Source organism: Pleurodeles waltl, chromosome 5 (genome assembly GCF_031143425.1).
Source record: "Pleurodeles waltl isolate 20211129_DDA chromosome 5, aPleWal1.hap1.20221129, whole genome shotgun sequence".
Classification (NCBI taxonomy): domain Eukaryota; kingdom Metazoa; phylum Chordata; class Amphibia; order Caudata; family Salamandridae; genus Pleurodeles; species Pleurodeles waltl.
In genome coordinates this window covers 804,408,906-804,428,529 of record NC_090444.1, presented here as the reverse complement: position 1 = coordinate 804,428,529, position 19,624 = coordinate 804,408,906, and the positions used below count along the sequence as shown (strand labels likewise).

General features: G+C 41.1%; 1 protein-coding gene across 1 annotated transcript in view; it reads right to left on the bottom strand.

Annotated features, from left to right (window-relative positions):
• Positions 1-6,898: 6,898 nt before the first annotated feature.
• Positions 6,899-19,624, bottom strand: part of RSPO3 (R-spondin 3) — a 315,395-nt gene continuing 302,669 nt past the window's right edge. Inside the window, exon 5 of the mRNA XM_069234820.1 lies at positions 6,899-8,994. Within this exon, the coding sequence (XP_069090921.1) occupies positions 8,801-8,994 (194 nt within the window). The 3' untranslated portion in view covers positions 6,899-8,800. The remainder of the gene's footprint in view (positions 8,995-19,624) is intronic.

The following is a 19,624-nucleotide window of genomic DNA, read 5'->3' as shown; positions in this document are numbered from 1 at the left end:
TGAGCTAGAGGCCAAAATCTACAGGTAGGCACTTTGCAAAAAACACCTCTGTTTTCTTTAAAAAAATGTGATGTGTCCACGTTGCGTTTTGGGGCATTTCCTGTCGCGGACGCTAGGCCTACCCACACAAGTGAGGTATCATTTTTATCGGGAGACTTGGGGGAACGCTGGTTGGAAGGAAATTTGTGTCTCCTCTCTGATTCCAGAACTTTCTGTCACCAAAATTTGAGGAAAATTTGTTTTTTTTAGCCATATTTTGAGGTTTGCAAATGATTCTGGGTAACAGAACCTGGCCAGAGCCCCACAAGTCACCCCATCTTGGATTCCCCTAGGTCTCTAGTTTTAAAAAATGCACAGGTTTGGAAGGTTTCCCTAGGTGCCGGCTGAGCTAGAGGCCAAAATCTACAGGTAGGCACTTTGCAAAAAACACCTCTGTTTTCTTTAAAAAAATGTGATGTGTCCACGTTGCGTTTTGGGGCATTTCCTGTCGCGGACGCTATGCCTACCCACACAAGTGAGGTATCATTTTTATCGGGAGACTTGGGGGAACGCTGGGTGGAAGGACATTTGTGGCTCCTCTCTGATTACAGAACTTTCTGTCACCAAAATTTGAGGAAAATGTGTTTTTTTTGCCATATTTTGAGGTTTGCAAATGATTCTGGGTAACAGAACCTGGTCAGAGCCCCACAAGTCACCCCATCTTGGATTCCCCTAGGTCTCTAGTTTTAAAAAATGCACAGGTTTGGTAGGTTTCCCTAGGTGCCGGCTGAGCTAGAGGCCAAAACCTACAGGTAGGCACTTTGCAAAAAACACCTCTGTTTTCTTAAAAAAAAAATTGATGTGTCCACGTTGCGTTTTGGGACATTTCCTGTCGCGAGCGCTAGGCCTACCCACACAAGTGAGGTATCATTTTTATCAGGAGACTTAAGGGAACGCTGGGAGGAAGGACATTTGTGGCTCCTCTCTGATTCCAGAACTTTCTGTCACCAAAATGTGAGGAAAATGTGTTTTTTTTTAGCCAGATTTTGAGGTTTGCAAAGGATTCTGGGTAACAGAACCAGGTCAGAGCCCCACAAGTCACCCCATCTTGGATTCCCCTAGGTCTCTAGTTTTAAAAAATGCACAGGTTTGGTAGGTTTCCCTAGGTGCCGGCTGAGCTAGAGGCCAAAATCTACAGGTAGGCACTTTGCAAAAAACACCTCTGTTTTCTTTAAAAAAATGTGATGTGTCCACGTTGCGTTTTGGGGCATTTCCTGTCGCGGACGCTAGGCCTACCCACACAAGTGAGGTATCATTTTTATCGGGAGACTTGGGGGAACGCTGGTTGGAAGGAAATTTGTGTCTCCTCTCTGATTCCAGAACTTTCTGTCACCAAAATTTGAGGAAAATTTGTTTTTTTTAGCCATATTTTGAGGTTTGCAAATGATTCTGGGTAACAGAACCTGGCCAGAGCCCCACAAGTCACCCCATCTTGGATTCCCCTAGGTCTCTAGTTTTAAAAAATGCACAGGTTTGGAAGGTTTCCCTAGGTGCCGGCTGAGCTAGAGGCCAAAATCTACAGGTAGGCACTTTGCAAAAAACACCTCTGTTTTCTTTAAAAAAATGTGATGTGTCCACGTTGCGTTTTGGGGCATTTCCTGTCGCGGACGCTAGGCCTACCCACACAAGTGAGGTATCATTTTTATCGGGAGACTTGGGGGAACGCTGGTTGGAAGGAAATTTGTGTCTCCTCTCTGATTCCAGAACTTTCTGTCACCAAAATTTGAGGAAAATTTGTTTTTTTTAGCCATATTTTGAGGTTTGCAAATGATTCTGGGTAACAGAACCTGGCCAGAGCCCCACAAGTCACCCCATCTTGGATTCCCCTAGGTCTCTAGTTTTAAAAAATGCACAGGTTTGGAAGGTTTCCCTAGGTGCCGGCTGAGCTAGAGGCCAAAATCTACAGGTAGGCACTTTGCAAAAAACACCTCTGTTTTCTTTAAAAAAATGTGATGTGTCCACGTTGCGTTTTGGGGCATTTCCTGTCGCGGACGCTAGGCCTACCCACACAAGTGAGGTATCATTTTTATCGGGAGACTTGGGGGAACGCTGGTTGGAAGGAAATTTGTGTCTCCTCTCTGATTCCAGAACTTTCTGTCACCAAAATTTGAGGAAAATTTGTTTTTTTTAGCCATATTTTGAGGTTTGCAAATGATTCTGGGTAACAGAACCTGGCCAGAGCCCCACAACTCACCCCATCTTGGATTCCCCTAGGTCTCTAGTTTTAAAAAATGCACAGGTTTGGAAGGTTTCCCTAGGTGCCGGCTGAGCTAGAGGCCAAAATCTACAGGTAGGCACTTTGCAAAAAACACCTCTGTTTTCTTTTAAAAAATGTGATGTGTCCATGTTGCGTTTTGGAGCATTTCCTGTCGCGAGCGCTAGGCCTACCCACACAAGTGAGGTATCATTTTTATCAGGAGACTTGGGGGAACGCTGGGAGGAAGGACATTTGTGGCTCCTCTCTGATTCCAGAACTTTCTGTCACCAAAATGTGAGGAAAATGTGTTTTTTTTGCCAGATTTTGAGGTTTGCAAAGGATTCTGGGTAACAGAACCTGGTCAGAGCCCCACAAGTCACCCCATCTTTAATTCCTCTAGGTCTCTAGTTTTAAAAAATGCACAGGTTTGGTAGGTGCCGGCTGAGCTAGAGGCCAAAATCTACAGGTAGGCACTTTGCAAAAAACACCTCTGTTTTCTTTAAAAAAATGTGATGTGTCCACGTTGCGTTTTGGGGCATTTCCTGTCGCGGACGCTAGGCCTACCCACACAAGTGAGGTATAATTTTTATCGGGAGACTTGGGGGAACGCTGGTTGGAAGGAAATTTGTGTCTCCTCTCTGATTCCAGAACTTTCTGTCACCAAAATTTGAGGAAAATTTGTTTTTTTTAGCCATATTTTGAGGTTTGCAAATGATTCTGGGTAACAGAACCTGGCCAGAGCCCCACAAGTCACCCCATCTTGGATTCCCCTAGGTCTCTGGTTTTAAAAAATGCACAGGTTTGGAAGGTTTCCCTAGGTGCCGGCTGAGCTAGAGGCCAAAATCTACAGGTAGGCACTTTGCAAAAAACACCTCTGTTTTCTTTAAAAAAATGTGATGTGTCCACGTTGCGTTTTGGGGCATTTCCTGTCGCGGACGCTAGGCCTACCCACACAAGTGAGGTATCATTTTTATCGGGAGACTTGGGGGAACGCTGGTTGGAAGGAAATTTGTGTCTCCTCTCTGATTCCAGAACTTTCTGTCACCAAAATTTGAGGAAAATTTGTTTTTTTTAGCCATATTTTGAGGTTTGCAAATGATTCTGGGTAACAGAACCTGGCCAGAGCCCCACAAGTCACCCCATCTTGGATTCCCCTAGGTCTCTAGTTTTAAAAAATGCACAGGTTTGGAAGGTTTCCCTAGGTGCCGGCTGAGCTAGAGGCCAAAATCTACAGGTAGGCACTTTGCAAAAAACACCTCTGTTTTCTTTTAAAAAATGTGATGTGTCCATGTTGCGTTTTGGAGCATTTCCTGTCGCGAGCGCTAGGCCTACCCACACAAGTGAGGTATCATTTTTATCAGGAGACTTGGGGGAACGCTGGGAGGAAGGACATTTGTGGCTCCTCTCTGATTCCAGAACTTTCTGTCACCAAAATGTGAGGAAAATTTGTTTTTTTTGCCAGATTTTGAGGTTTGCAAAGGATTCTGGGTAACAGAACCTGGTCAGAGCCCCACAAGTCACCCCATCTTTAATTCCTCTAGGTCTCTAGTTTTAAAAAATGCACAGGTTTGGTAGGTGCCGGCTGAGCTAGAGGCCAAAATCTACAGGTAGGCACTTTGCAAAAAACAGCTCTGTTTTCTTTAAAAAAATGTGATGAGTCCACGTTGCGTTTTGGGGCTTTTCCTGTCGTGGGCGCTAGGTCTACCCACACAAGTGAGGTATCATTTTTATTGGGAGACTTGGGGGAACATAGATTAGCCAAACAAGTGTTATTGCTCCTTGTCTTTCTCTACATTTTGTCCTTCCAAATGTGTGTAGAAAAGACATCTATTTGAGAAATGCCCTGTAATTCACATGCTAGTAGGGTCACCCCGGAATTCAGAGATGTGCAAATAACCACTGCTTCTCAACACCTTATCTTGTTACCTTTTTGGAAATACAAAGGTTTTCTTGAGAGCTATTTTTCACTCTTTATATTTCAGTAAATGAATTGCTGTATACCCGGTATAGAATGAAAATGCACTGCAGGGTGCAGCTCATTTATTGGCTCTGGGTATCTAGGGTTCTTGATGAACCTACAAGCCCTATATATCCCCGCAACCAGAGGAGTCCAGCAGACGTAACGGTATATTGCTTTCAAAAATCTTACATTGCAGGAAAAAGTTACAGAGTAAAACGTAGAGAAAAATTTATGGCTTTTTTCACCTCAATTTCAATATTTTTCTTTTTCAGTTGTTATATTCTGTAGGAAATCCTTGTCGGATCTACAGAAATGACCCCTTGCTGAATTCAGAATTTTGTCTACTTTTCCGAAATGTTTAGGTTTCTGGGATCCAGCATTGGTTTCATGCCCATTTTTGTCACTGACTGGAAGGAGGCTGAAAGCACAAAAAATTGTAAAAAGGGGGTATGTCCCAGTAAAATGCCAAATTTGTGTTGAAAAATTGGGTGTCCTGATTCAAGTCTGCCTGTTCCTGAAAGCTGAGAAGCTGGTGATGTTAGCACCGCAAACCCTTTGTTGATGCCATTTTCAGGAAAAAAACCACAAGCCTTCTTCTGCAGCTACTTTTTCCAATTTTTTTGAAAAAAACGAAATGTTCACTGTATTTTGGCTAATTTCTTGGCCTCCTTCAAGGGAACCCACAAAGTCTGGTTACCTCTAGAATCCCTAGGATATTGGAAAGAAAGGACGCAAATTTGGCTTGGCTAGCTTATGTGGACAAAAAGTTATGAGGGCCTAAGCGCGAACTGCCCCAAATAGCCAAAAAAAGGCTCGGCACAGGAGGGGGAAAAGGCCTGGCAGCGAAGGGGTTAACCCAGTAGAAATTTTAGCGCTTTTTTATGTATTATGTGGAACCCTTCTTTTTATCTATCTATAATTTTATTGTATGATTATGGTTTGCTGTTTATGGGATACTTTTATGGCTTTTAGCCGAAATAAAGTTATTTATTGATTGATTGACTGACTGCTAGAAGATGCTGTTCTTGCAAATGTAACATTTTGCGTGCAAACTGTGTAAGACTGACTTTCTCAGGAGGAGAACAATGGAGATACTGACTGGAGTAGAAGCTGCAACAATATTGTTACCTGATGAGCCAGACGATGAAGACATTGCAGGACAACCAATCAACTGCATGTGAATGGAGTAATAGTAGAATTCATAGATTTGGAGTTTTAGTTATATTGGAAAAAGGTGAACATGCAATTAATTGACCAATAGGGATTTGAGAAATAGTTTTAGTAGTTTTAATTTAACGGGACTGCACGGGGAGGGATAGCTCATTCTTGCCCGTTTTGCGTCTTGACAAGAGTCGTGCTTAACTTTATATGCTTAAAGGCTTTGCGTTTTCTGAACTTTAATGCTGAATCTTGATGCCTTGCTGATCGACTGATGTCCTGATGACGAAGACTAACTGTGCTTGCTGATCCACACTAATTTATGAATTAGACTATTGATTTTCATGCATAGTTGCTTTTCCTTTCTAGGTACCAGCTGCATTGTTTTGATAGAGCCATAGTTAGATGTTTTTCCAAATTGGTGTTACTACATTTTTTGCATAAAGCCCAACATGCTGATGCTAATCTGATGTTAGTAAAGGATCCTCACTAATGAAATTGTGCTAATAGGGAAAAATGCTTGATGAACTTCTCTGCTGAACTCGAATGTATGTAATCACTTTGTCACAGTTGATTTTATGAACGGATGAAAGGTAGAAATTCTGAAATTAGTGTGAGAGACTGCTGCCAGTCAGAGGGGAATGTGAAGGTGAGACGACTGTGAGATGAGGTTAACAGGGAGGGAGGTGGAAATAAATGATGTTAAGTATGACAAGTTGAGAGAACATAAAAGAGAGAACATAGGAGTGTAGGAGAAGCCAGTACTCAACAGAAAAGAATAATAAGGCAGAAAGAATGATAGGAAAAGAGAAAGAGGATAAAAAGGAGTTCAATAAAAGAGGGAAATGAAAAGGCTAAAATGAAAGATGATGTATAAAAGAAAAGTGTTTGAGAAAAACAGATGGGTGATAAAAAGAGAATGAGAGGTATGTAAGAAATGCTTAGTTTCAGCCTCTGGTTGTAGGTGGAGCCTAGCAGTACTCACATTTGAGAAAAAAAACGTATTTTTCCTCAGCAGTCTTTTACCCAGAGCAAGAGAGAGAAAAAACACAAAAGGGGGAAAGGAATATAGGAAGAGAAGGATGGTAAACCGTTAAAAGGGAGAAAGCTGGGATGAAAAAGAGAGTGAGAAAAAGGGGCTGGGTATGTCTGTTGGTGGATGAAAGAGACATGAGGTGGAATCAAGACTAGGCATCTTAGGTATTTGCCATCTCGACATGGGGTAGTGCCAGCGATGGGCTTCTGAGGAAATGTTTGGGCCCTGCCATTCATTCTTTTATAAATAAATCACTCTTGGTAAGACAGATAGACAGATGGGAGAGCGGAAAAACAGGGAGAGGAGCAAGACAACATATTGAGAGAGTGTTAAGTCGAAGGTCAGTAATTCTGCAAGTGGAATGAAGGCCTCATTCTAGCACGTTGCCCTGCTTACACTGCGTCTTGGAAATTACCATAGCATCTATGAATTTGTAACGAATAAATAAATGGTCAGATTAAGTCTATTAATTTGTTTTACACATTGTAATAGATCACAACTAAGAAAACTTTATCAACAAATATATTTATTGCATTAACTTCTTTTTTGAACAGATGCATATAGTTAAAGTAGTAATATCCCCTTTCCTACATAATCTTCATAAAGCAGACTATTTAAAAATGCTCTTTATACCAGAAGGACTGCAGGTCTGTGCTTTACATGTTGCATTACCATGATCCTCTCACTCTACATTTTCAACAGGCTCTGGTGACTATGATTTACATGTGGTCACTCAAAACACCATCGTTCTGTAATGCCTGAGGCAAACTGGTAATCCTATGATTCTTTTGTTCTGTCATTACATTGGACATGTCATTAATGGGGAAATGTGCATCACCAGAATCCAATGATTGTCAACCACCCATGGTTCTCCTGGGATGCAGTGCACCTACCTTCTTCTTATCATCACCACCATCCAGTCCATTCAGTATTCCATGGTTGTACAACATATCAGGTACGGAATCTCTTAAAATATAAACTTATCTATGCTCCAATTTCCAAACAAAAAACAAAGCACTGATTGATAAATTATAAGGTCAAACATTTGGCGCTAGAAACAAAATTGATACACAAGCTGTGCAACAACCTTTCCCAACATTAAACCAGCCAGCCATGTTTTATTCTTTTTAGAGAAATTTTTGCCTTAAAAGGGCCACCAATGGCAGTCCGCACGCCAAACACAGATAATGAATCCTTACAGCTTGATGCAACATGGATAGAGCTATGTTAATTCAGTCAGTGTAAACCTTGATTTTCCATTCTGGGACTGCGAAAGTTGGACTTGGATAACTGGTCTCTCAATGAAAGAGGAAGCCTACCCACACATGGCATGCTTCATAAACTAATTATCTAGTTTAGTGCATGGAGAAAAATCTCTTTTCCTCTCGTTGGTCTGCTTAACGATATTTACTGTATGTTCAATGGATTTAACTCTCATAGTACAGATTAAAGGATGCGACCCCGAATTATCCAGTCAGAAGTAGAGTTGAGATTTTGAGTCGCATGTAAATCAGTCCTCTGCCACTAGCAGAAGGGCCTTCAATTTACTTCGTGCTACATCACAACTCTGTCACTTTTGGGTGGAGTTTGCCAAGTGGAGCACGTGGTTTAAGGTTTTGTGGTTTGCCCTTTGGTGCCTATGCTTTAATGTCTAGGTTTTTCGGGAGTTGTCGTACCAGTAGATTGGTTTGTTCCATTTCTGGCTCGCTTCCAGCATGATTGTTGGCACTGAATCACATAAAAGCTAACCACGAATTTTGAGTAATCTCAGAATGAAATCTATGAGTGATGTGCGAATTCGGATTACCCAAGCCCCTTCAAGAAACAATCCAGACACTGCCACTTCATGTAAGTCTGAAAACAATCAGACTAGAGAATTCTTTTTTGAAACTCTTGAGACTTTCTGGGTACAGAACCGTCCACTTCACAATAACATGACCATCCCTGGTGTCCATTATTTAAAGATATACAGTAGCACAGCTATGTAGGAAAGGAAACGGAATCTTTCATTTTGACATATATCTTGCTTCTTTTCTTTATCAATAGTTTGAAAAATATCTTCCAAAAAGGAAAACAACTGCTCACCTAGATGTCTTTCAGTATATTACCTAAAACCCTATAAATTATATACAAAATGTTCTTTCTTATGTTTTTACAGATGCATAAAAGCATATACGCAAACCGTTTGAAAGTTCTCCCCTTAGTAAACGCTCACTTTATTTTGTTCTTTGCTCGCACAAGTCCCTTTTGTGAATTACAGGTGCTTGGTGGGTATAGATGAGGCTTGGAATGTTTGTGTACAGCTGGGGTGGATGTAAGTATTCCATCATGGCTCCACAGTTGAGAGTGTCTCGTAGAGGGGCTTGGATTGATATAGCAGCATTATGAATCAAACACATTCATGCATCCTTTAGAGGCCGGTGATGATGGCTGTAGGTTTTGGATGCTTGTTCTGGGATCGTCTTTTCTTTTGCTCTCTCTTTTCTTGGTGTTCCAAATCTTCTCGGCTCTCTTGACGGCTCCCTTTCTCTTTGTTTTCCTCCCTGGTCTCCAGTCTGCCATCTTTGCCTAGCTTCTTCTTTTTCCTCTCTCGACCTCGCCTTCCTTTAATGAAAAAATGCATTTGAAGGGTTATGCATGTGAAACTTGTATGACATTCTTTTTATCCCAGCCCCAGTACAGATGCACAATTTTGTAGATAATCTAGACCTGACAAATTGGAAATACTTTGAAGGGACATTCGATATATATTTTCTGATTTTGGAAACATAAAAGATACATTTTGAAATTCCAAGACAAATATGTCTTCTGACGTTATCTTAAGTTATGCATTGTAGTAGGAGAAAGGGGACAAATGTATTAATTCTAACGTAAACTGTGCAACAGTAGAAGGCAGAATTAAAAAAGTTCCAACATAGCTAGATTTACCTCCTTTACCAGTTTCTGCTCAAGCTCTATTTATTTTACAAATTTGTGCCTCGGCATAGCAGATTATGGCCCTGATTTATACTTTTTTTGCACCACATTATCGTCATTTTTTTACGCGAAAGCGGCATAAACTTGCAAAATACAATTGTATTTTTTAAGTTTGTGCAGTTTTTGCTTCAAAATGCGGCGCTAAAAAAGTATAAATATGGGCCTATGTGACCCAACATTCAGTACATCAATACTTCAACACATTCACCATCAGCTCAAAAACCATGTTGTGCTGGAAACATAGAAGACCCGACATTACGATCCAAAGCTCAAAAATCTCTTATTCTTGCAGCATTTATCATACGTTTCTCACTTATTTCAAGAGCAACCCTTGCTCTTTTATGATTGGTTAGAAGCAGTCTTCTCCCTGACAGTCAATCTGCAAACGGAATCAGGCCAACTCTAGCAATATGAATTGTCTAATGCTGAAAAAGCAGACAGATTACTATCTTAAGCCTCATAGGGTAGTAAACTCAACGACCCATCAATCTCAGATTTTCACTTACAAAAACAAACGCCCATCATCTATCTCTTGTCCCTACTCATCAATGCATAAAAAACGCATCAGTTACTTGGTCAATGCCACAGACACCATTAAAATCCATTAACAAGATGTCTTATTACAGAAACCTATCTCACACCTGCATTTTTCTCCATTATTAAGTGATACCGGCTTGCTTCACAGACATACTGACTGCACATACAAGGCAGTTGGCAAAGGCCCCATCATACTCCCAATTACCTGAGCACACTCCCTCATCAACATTTCCTACATACATTTCTTTGGAGTCCTATCCTGTACTTCCCCTCTCTTTCATTACCACGTCTAGCTCATATAGCAATGTCCAGGTTACAACAACAAACAGATGGCCAATTCTCAGATTTACTTGTCAAAGCCTCAAGCCCTAAAACATATTACTGGCACAATTCCAACTTCCAAGAGACTTGAAAGCTACAACTTTTAAAGGAGTATTTTTCACACTTTTTGACAAAATCATAGCTAATTTTGCAAGAGGTTGCAACCCCAATGAAAACATGACAGGCTCTCATATCTTCATTCAATAAACTCAGTTGTGTGAGCCCACACCGCTATATTGATCCAATCATCACGCCATTCCCATGTCTAGTTCCCACATATGACTGGCATGCCCACATCAGGCAGTATAGCTTTCAGGTTTAGATCCTATAGATAGACCACAATGAACAATAAACAAGGTGACAGACTTCTCTCTCAGTTTAACATTGACCACATAACAGAAATACAAGTTGAGGCTCTACTCACTCCCGGGCACAGCCCAGTACTCCAGAACAGCCTGAGACACCACATTGCACCTGCTAAAATGACTAGAGTCTACTTAAAAGTACAATAGCAATATATCTAGTCAAATAAAAGCACCAAAAGAAATATATTTTTGTTCCCTTGTGTACCAACTAAACACAACCAGACAAGATCCCACTTTAAAACTGCCCACCAATAATTCACTCCTTTCCCGCAGCTTGTTCCTCAGGCAACATTCATTAATACATTTTTCATTCTCAAAATTCACAAAATGGTGCTTATTAGTTCTGGGAAATACAACACCACTACAACCTCACACCTCACGCCGAGCTCAGCTCTACTTCTGAGCAGAACTTCTTTCACTAGCTTACTCTGGATTACATCATTTGCATTATGCCCCCCCCTAATAATTGCCCACTAACCCACTTGGCATGCCAACCACAAGCCTAATACGGATTGTCCCCACAGTAACATTAATTCCATTTATCACCAGAACGCCCTTATCCTTGGTACTGAAAGCTGGTAAAATGCTCACTCCTGGAACAGCCACTTAAAACCTTCTCTGACAATAGCAGCTACTACCATAGTGTTTACTGCGGATCCCCAGAGAAAATATCAGACAATGTGGTCACCCCACTAGCCAACATTATGTTCATATAGCCCCACAAAATGTGCACTAAGCAGATCCACCATGCTTCAGATACTGCTGGAGCGCTAAAACAACAACCCACCAAGAGATGTGTCTTATTAATTTATGGGGATGTTTTCCAATTTTCTCTAAAGCACTGTAGAAAATGACTAAAATCAAACAATAAAACAATAAATATAACTTTGTACAGAGTCAAAACAGGGAAGTACATTAGTTGTTATGGAAGATCGGACTTTGGTTTCAATACAATCACCACCTAATGTTAAGAATCAAACAAGCATTGATAGAGCTAATAGGGCTAGCCTATACTGATCTTTTGGGTTTGCCCATGTTTGCTGCCAAAGCTGGCCAGCATTATTTAAAAAATGCTGTTGTCACCACGTATATCAAGTACCCATCATGACATTGTTGTGGCTGTTTTTCTACTATTGGTCTGGCTCCAGCATGATGACATATATGCATGCATTAGAACCTGTGCTGATAAACGCCTCATGCCGCTGTGGCTACCCCTTTAGTTTATTTTTAATTTACTCTTCAAAGATGGTGGAAGCCCATATTGGAGTGGTAAGTTAAAAAGTAACAAGTGTCAGAAGTGTATAGTCTAGAAAGAAGGAGCGTGGGAGTAAATTACAACTGCAGAAACATCTGCACAAAAAATGTATATAAGAAGTGTAAGTAGGCAATGGAGGTGTACAATAGCAAGCAACGGAAGAGCAGGGTCTGAAAAAGAATGCTACCGATGGCAAACAGGGAGATGCAGGGGAGAAATGTAGGAGCTGGAGGAGTAAAAAATAGGAAATGCTGAACAGGACGGATAGGGGCGGAAGAAGCAATGGACAAGCTGCGGGAACCCATCTCTTTGGGGAGTTCAGCAGGATGTTCGTGGGAAGCCGCAAATGAGAAAGAGATCAAGAAAACACATGCACGCCCATGGTGCACCGAAAGAAAAAAAGACAGAAGTAGCTCCCTGAATGTAAACAGTGGAAGGATCAGATACAAGTCACCCAAGTGATAACGACGCTAAGTTCCGGGGTAGGGACAAACATAAGAGGAAGGTACGCTCCTAAATCAGATGCAAACATTTTACAAAGTAAAACTGAAGAAAGCCAATCAATGATAAGCAATGGGTTGACCTGAAACCCACTGTAAGGATTGGTATTATGCAAAAATGTTTTTTTCAACAGCAGACAGCTAAGGCTGTCTGTAGACAAGAACTATACAGGGAGTGCAGAATTATTAGGCAAATGAGTATTTTGACCACATCATCCTCTTTATGCATGTTGTCTTACTCCAAGCTGTATAGGCTCGAAAGCCTACTACCAATTAAGCATATTAGGTGATGTGCATCTCTGTAATGAGAAGGGGTGTGGTCTAATGACATCAACACCCTAAATCAGGTGTGCATAATTATTAGGCAACTTCCTTTCCTTTGGCAAAATGGGTCAAAAGAAGGACTTGACAGGCTCAGAAAAGTCAAAAATAGTGAGATATCTTGCAGAGGGATGCAGCACTCTTAAAATTGCAAAGCTTCTGAAGCGTGATCATCGAACAATCAAGCGTTTCATTCAAAATAGTCAACAGGGTCGCAAGAATCGTGTGGAAAAACCAAGGCGCAAAATAACTGCCCATGAACTGAGAAAAGTCAAGCGTGCAGCTGCCACGATGCCACTTGCCACCAGTTTGGCCATATTTCAGAGCTGCAACATCACTGGAGTGCCCAAAAGCACAAGGTGTGCAATACTCAGAGACATGGCCAAGGTAAGAAAGGCTGAAAGACGACCACCACTGAACAAGACACACAAGCTGAAACGTCAAGACTGGGCCAAGAAATATCTCAAGACTAATTTTTCTAAGGTTTTATGGACTGATGAAATGAGAGTGAGTCTTGATGGGCCAGATGGATGGGCCCGTGGCTGGATTGGTAAAGGGCAGAGAGCTCCAGTCCGACTCAGATGCCAGCAAGGTGGAGGTGGAGTACTGGTTTGGGCTGGTATCATCAAAGATGAGCTTGTGGGGCCTTTTCGGGTTGAGGATGGAGTCAAGCTCAACTCCCAGTCCTACTGCCAGTTCCTGGAAGACACCTTCTTCAAGCAGTGGTACAGGAAGAAGTCTGCATCCTTCAAGAAAAACATGGTTTTCATGCAGGACAATGCTCCATCACACGCGTCCAAGTACTCCACAGCGTGGCTGGCAAGAAAGGGTATAAAAGAAGGAAATCTAATGACACCTTGTTCACCTGATCTGAACCCCATTGAGAACCTGTGGTCCATCATCAAATGTGAGATTTACAAGGAGGGAAAACAGTACACCTCTCTGAACAGTGTCTGGGAGGCTGTGGTTGCTGCTGCACGCAATGTTGATGGTGAACAGATCAAAACACTGACAGAATCCATGGATGGCAGGCTTTTGAGTGTCCTTGCAAAGAAAGGTGGCTATATTGGTCATGATTTGTTTTTGTTTTGTTTTTGAATGTCAGAAATGTATATTTGTGAATGTTGAGATGTTATATTGGTTTCACTGGTAATAATAAATAATTGAAATGGGTATATATTTGTTTTTTGTTAAGTTGCCTAATAATTATGCACAGTAATAGTCACCTGCACACACAGATATCCCCCTAACATAGCTAAAACTAAAAACAAACTAAAAACTACTTCCAAAAATATTCAGCTTTGATATTAATGAGTTTTTTGGGTTCATTGAGAACATGGTTGTTGTTCAATAATAAAATTAATCCTCAAAAATACAACTTGCCTAATAATTCTGCACTCCCTGTAAATACTTTCTAACAAAAGCGCATAACTTCACCAGGCAAGTCCGGCATTTGTTACCATCTAATGGTGCAGCCTCCTTGAAGACTCATCATAAATGAACAAATGAAGCTTTCCTTTTCTCCTTAGCTGTCTGCTATACATATGGTTTGTTTTATTCAGAGCATGGTTTTTGAGTCAATGCCCTTCGATCGACCTCTGCTTTAGGACTTTCTCAGTCAAATCTTTGATTGGCACAGAGAAGTAAGCCGTTGTCCATCACCATCATGAATTTTGCCATTGGGTGTGTTATTATGCCTCCTAGTGAACGCCTTTATTGATTTTATCGAGATGTATTATTTGAATGAGAAGCTCAGATGGAGGGGAAAAATAGTTTTTCCCTCTCCTAGCTCTCATCTGATCAAAAGCCCTCAGTGGCAGCCGATTGGTCACGTGCCTCGTCTCTTTCTCCAATGCCTTGTTGGTAGTTGGTAAGGTCCATGCTCTATGTTAACAATTCTGTGCAAAATATATGCACGTTTGCAGTCTTTTATGCAGTGATAGATAACGGTATTTATTCTGTACAAAATTACATTTTATTTACAGAGGAATGTTTTACAGATTCCTTATTAATTTTTTGTTACATTTTATAAATTAGCCATGATGGCGGACAGCCATTTAAATGCTGTGACACAGTGACCTTAGAAGGAGCGACTGCTTTTTTGTGACTTAATCACAGTTCCACTCTTGCGCCCAAACACTACTTGAGACACGCGAAAAACTAAACAAACACAAGGGCAGTTATAAACACAAACCAAGTATAGCTCTTTCAGAAGTCACTACAAGTCTGTCAGTTAGCCACAGTACACACTGAGGAGGGGTGTAAGTTAACTGTACAACGACAAATGCAGAATTTAAACCATAACACGGGATTAACACTCTGCAAAACAGGTCAGATCAGACTCTTTTCCTTGAACTCTATGAGTTTCACCAGCAGACTGGGGAGCCATTAGTTTGCGGTCAATTATATTTTTGGGTATTTATGAATGATATTTGCGATGTATTTTGCAAAATACTGTTATCTTTTTTCGGAGCAAGGGCTATGCAACTCTAATCCTTTGCACAATATCAAGGTATATGCAATTATATTTTAGTTTGAGCTAGTTGTATTTTGTGAGCACACCAGAACGTTTAACTGACATTTTAAAGATCTGTAACTCCTTCATACTAAAATGTGTTTCCATATTTCAATTTTTCTTACTTTGGAAGTCACTCGTGCTTCGTGTGGCAGTGGTGAAGAGATTAAAGCAATTTTGGCAGCTCTCTACGAATCTGGATAACTGAATTATTTGTACAGGTGACAGTTTTTTGATATACTTATGCAATCAAACAGACTTTTTTTTTTTACAAAAAAATAAGAATCTGTCTGGAGTTCATTGGGGATTTGGTGCAAATTGATTGATCAACACATTTAGGGGCATATTTATACTCCGTTTGCGCCGAATTAGCGTCGTTTTTTTCGACGCAAATTCGGCGCAAAACTAACGCCATATTTATACTTTGGCGCTAGACGCATCTAGCGCCAAAGTATGAGTAAAGAGCGTCATTTTTTAGCGTGAGCGCCTTCCTTGCGTTAATGAGATGCAAGGTAGGCGTTCCCGTCCAAAAAAATGACTGCGACGCAAATGCGTCGTATTTATACTCCCGGGCAAAAATCACGCCCGGGAGTTGGCGGGGCAGAAAACCCCGCATTTGCGCCACTTTTTAACGCCTGGGTCAGGGCAGGCGTTAAGGGACCTGTGGGCTCAAAATGAGCCCACAGCTGCCCTCCCATGCCCCCAGGGACCCCCCCTGCCACCCTTGCCCACCCCAGGAGGACACCCAAGGATGGAGAGACCCACCCCAGGGACATTCAGGTAAGTTCAGGTAAGTATACATTTTTTTTTTTTAATATTATTTTGTGGCATAGGGGGGCCTGATTTGTGCCCCCCTACATGCCTCAATGCCCAATGACCATGCCCAGGGGACATAAGTCCCCTGGGCATGGCCATTGGGCAAGGGGGCATGACTCCTGTCTTTACTAAGACAGGAGTCATGTAAATGGCGTCTGGGCGTCGTTAAAAATGGCGCAAATCGGGTGGAGGCGATTTTTTGCGTCAACCTGACTTGCACCATTTTTAAGACGCCCTAGCGCCATTTTTCCCTACGCCGGCGCTGCCTGGTGTACGTGGTTTTTTTCCACGCACACCAGGCAGCGCCGGTCTGCTTGCGCCGGCTAACGCCATTCAATAAATACGGCGCCCGTATGGTGCTTCAGAATGGCGTTAGCCGGCGCAAAATTTTTTGGCGCTAAACTGCGTTAGCGCAGTTTAGCGTCAAAAAGTATAAATACGGGCCTAAACATTAAAGACAATTCTGTTCCTCCTGAGCACAGCACACAAGTGTGACATTGACATTCAGAGGAATGGTTGCTTTCAAGCATCTGATTCATAATACTGTGCGTGTGGCTTTGGATGTGGCATCTGAAATAGGAAAGAGAGTGAGAATATGAAACAAAAGGGAACTATGTTTATTCTTTGTGTAATGTGAATTACACAGCAGTGTGTGCCCCCTTCCACGATTATAAACACAATCCAAGTATAGGTTTTTCAAATCTTGGCTACATTTCCCTCTCACGCTCGAAGAACAAATTACAGTATTTCACTTTGGATATTAAAAGTTTCTTAGGAATGCATTCCTTTCTGTAAAGTATGGCTGATGAAATACACACAAAAGCCAATAAATATGTTTTCCCTGTGCTGATACACATAAAAACAGTCAATGCTGAAATTCTGTTGCCGTGTGTTGGCACATCAAAACCTACTGGGTGTGCAAATAATTCTTTATGAATCCTGTATAAAAGGGGCACATCTACTGATCCTATTTCGCCTGTCAACTGAGTTCAAACCAGTTGGACTCAATAACTTTCACTCCCTAACAGGAGCCCTGTGGCAACAAGTAAGGCAAGCCTTCTCCAGGATGCTGTTGACACCCATATCAAACCACATGCTACACCAGGAGAAAGCATCCGCTAACTACAACTCTGCATCTAACGCCTGCATTAGCAACAGTATCCCTGGTTTATGTGAAACGTAGCCACACTAAATACAAATTAGTTGTATTTAACACCAATCCAATCTTCTAACTCCGGGATAATAAAATGGTTCTAGAACGCTTCTCCCCACTTTAGCTCCCCGTGCACAGTCACCTCAACCAACTAATTGTTCTTCATAAAATTAAGTTCGACCTACCAGACTTAAACCTCCAAGCTGTAATAGAAGCACCCACCCACTTCAAACCTCTCAGAATCAATTGCTCTCGAAAAAGCTTATAAAAATGCTTTTTACCCCAAAATGTCGATGGAAAACAACTTTGCCCACATCCTAGATTATCTTTATTAGCTCCTACTTCAAGCTCACCTATATTTCAAGTAACCTTTTGACATCTAAAGCTCACTAAAATTCTCTGGCAGAGGCCATACATCATGAAGCCAACTCTAGTTATTTTGTAAATACCAAAGGCAGACGGAATAATCTTTGTAAACAAGCTTTTGCATGCACATCCAGACAACCACCCCAACCAACCCACTCTCTTCCACACGCCTATCATTCTGACGTTCATCGAATAACTAAGGATTTTTCTCTCGAAAGAATATCACCCACCAGATAATTATCTAAAAAAGAAATCACTAGTCAATGCACTTGTGCCTGGCAAAATGTGTGACTGCGTTATTGGTATTCTGCTAATACGTTATGTCTTGGTTATCTTGTTTCACTGCCGTGTGCAGTAAATGTCACCTCTTTTTGTGGAGGCCCACCACGATTTCATCTCTTTGTGCACTAAGGAAATCAGCTCTAGTGAATTACTTGTGTCTCGGGTAGTGGTCATTTTGAGTAAAAGCAGCACATTCGGGATAAAAAGTGCATTTAATTAACACAAAGTGTGGTAATTAATTTAAAGTAACATCCTCTGCAGATTCCATGGAAGAACGTTTAGCTCAGTGACTACAGTGATGAAATATGAAAGATTATTTCAGATTTATTTTTCTGGCATGTTTTTTTACCTTGGAAACGCTGGATACTTGCCACCACAAGCTCTTTGCGAGTTAGGAAAAAAGATATAGACATCTGGATTTTTGTAAAATACTCTATGAACAGGCAATAGCAAGGTTATTGCTGGACACCATACAGATTCAGTGAAAAACCCATCTTCTTGACAAATAATTGTACAGCACAATTTGCTTTTACTCGTTGATAACAGATGAAGGAGGGAAAACAGTAAGCAACATTTTTATCAATAGCAACGTGGAAGCAATGAAACAGAGCAACAGTTTAAAAATGGAAATGAAATGAAGCACTGTCTACATTCCGAACACAGCAAAAACCTACAAGCGAACGCACCCCTGCTATTCACCCATTTACCAGTATGATCTAGATTAGAAAATGTAAGCTTTGATTGTCAGGGCTTATATAAAAATGTGCCCAAATCAGAAAAAATACTGATGCGGTTGCTTAAAAAGAAAGCAAAATGTCAAAGAAAGAAGCAAACTGTAAAAGGAAAAAGAGAGTTGCATATTCTCATTTGCTTGCTTCTTATACAATGGCTTTCCATCCTCTTATTGTGTTTCTTGCTCCCCTAGAGCATAGCTTCTTTACCATCCTGCTTTTTGGTTGACTTGCATCTTCCACTGCTTATTTTCAGAGAAGTATGGGGCTTATTTACAAGCTCCTTATGCTGCGTCACTTTTTATATGGGAAAAAACGGCAGCGCAAGAGCTAGTAAATAAGCCCCTATGGGGCAGATTTAAGAGCCCCTAGCGCCAATTTGCACACATTAGCGTAATTTATTTACGCTAATGTAACCCAATGAGGCCAAAATCGCAATGCCAAATTTACAAAGTGGCCCTATGCCTGCATTGCGCCACTTTGTTACCCTGCGGCAGGTATAATGTATCCAAAGGAGGCATTCCCTGTTAAGGGGAGTCGAAGAATTGGTGCAGAGCAATCATAGAGATCTCTTTACATAATTTATTTGGCACTTTTAATGCCTGCTCTGAGCAGCATTGGTTTCAACCAAGAAGGAAATTTACTCTAGCCTCTTTCACGAAACAAATCTAACAACCATTTGTAGTGTGGGAAATGGTTAGAGAGACATTTGAGAATGCATTTTTGTGGTTGTACACAAACTGCAAAGGCAAACCACAACTTGTTACACCCATTACCCACCTCATAACACAGTTGTGTTGGGCTTTATCTCTTTGTAAAGTACTCAGGAATTGTGCATCCTATGCAGAGTGTATTTTATTAAGGTGAGGAAGCATTTCTTCATAGTGAACCAGATTCCTTATCACTACGTTAAAAAGCATTTAAGGCATTTATTAAAAGTTAAAATCTCAAATAAGGATGCATAATAATTTATAGTCCCCCTGTCCTGCAAAACATTGTCATTAGTGAACCAAGATGCAATTCAGTTTTCATGTGCACCCTATGGTCTATGTAGCCCATGTTAGTAATCTACGTAGCACAACGTTATAGTTATTAA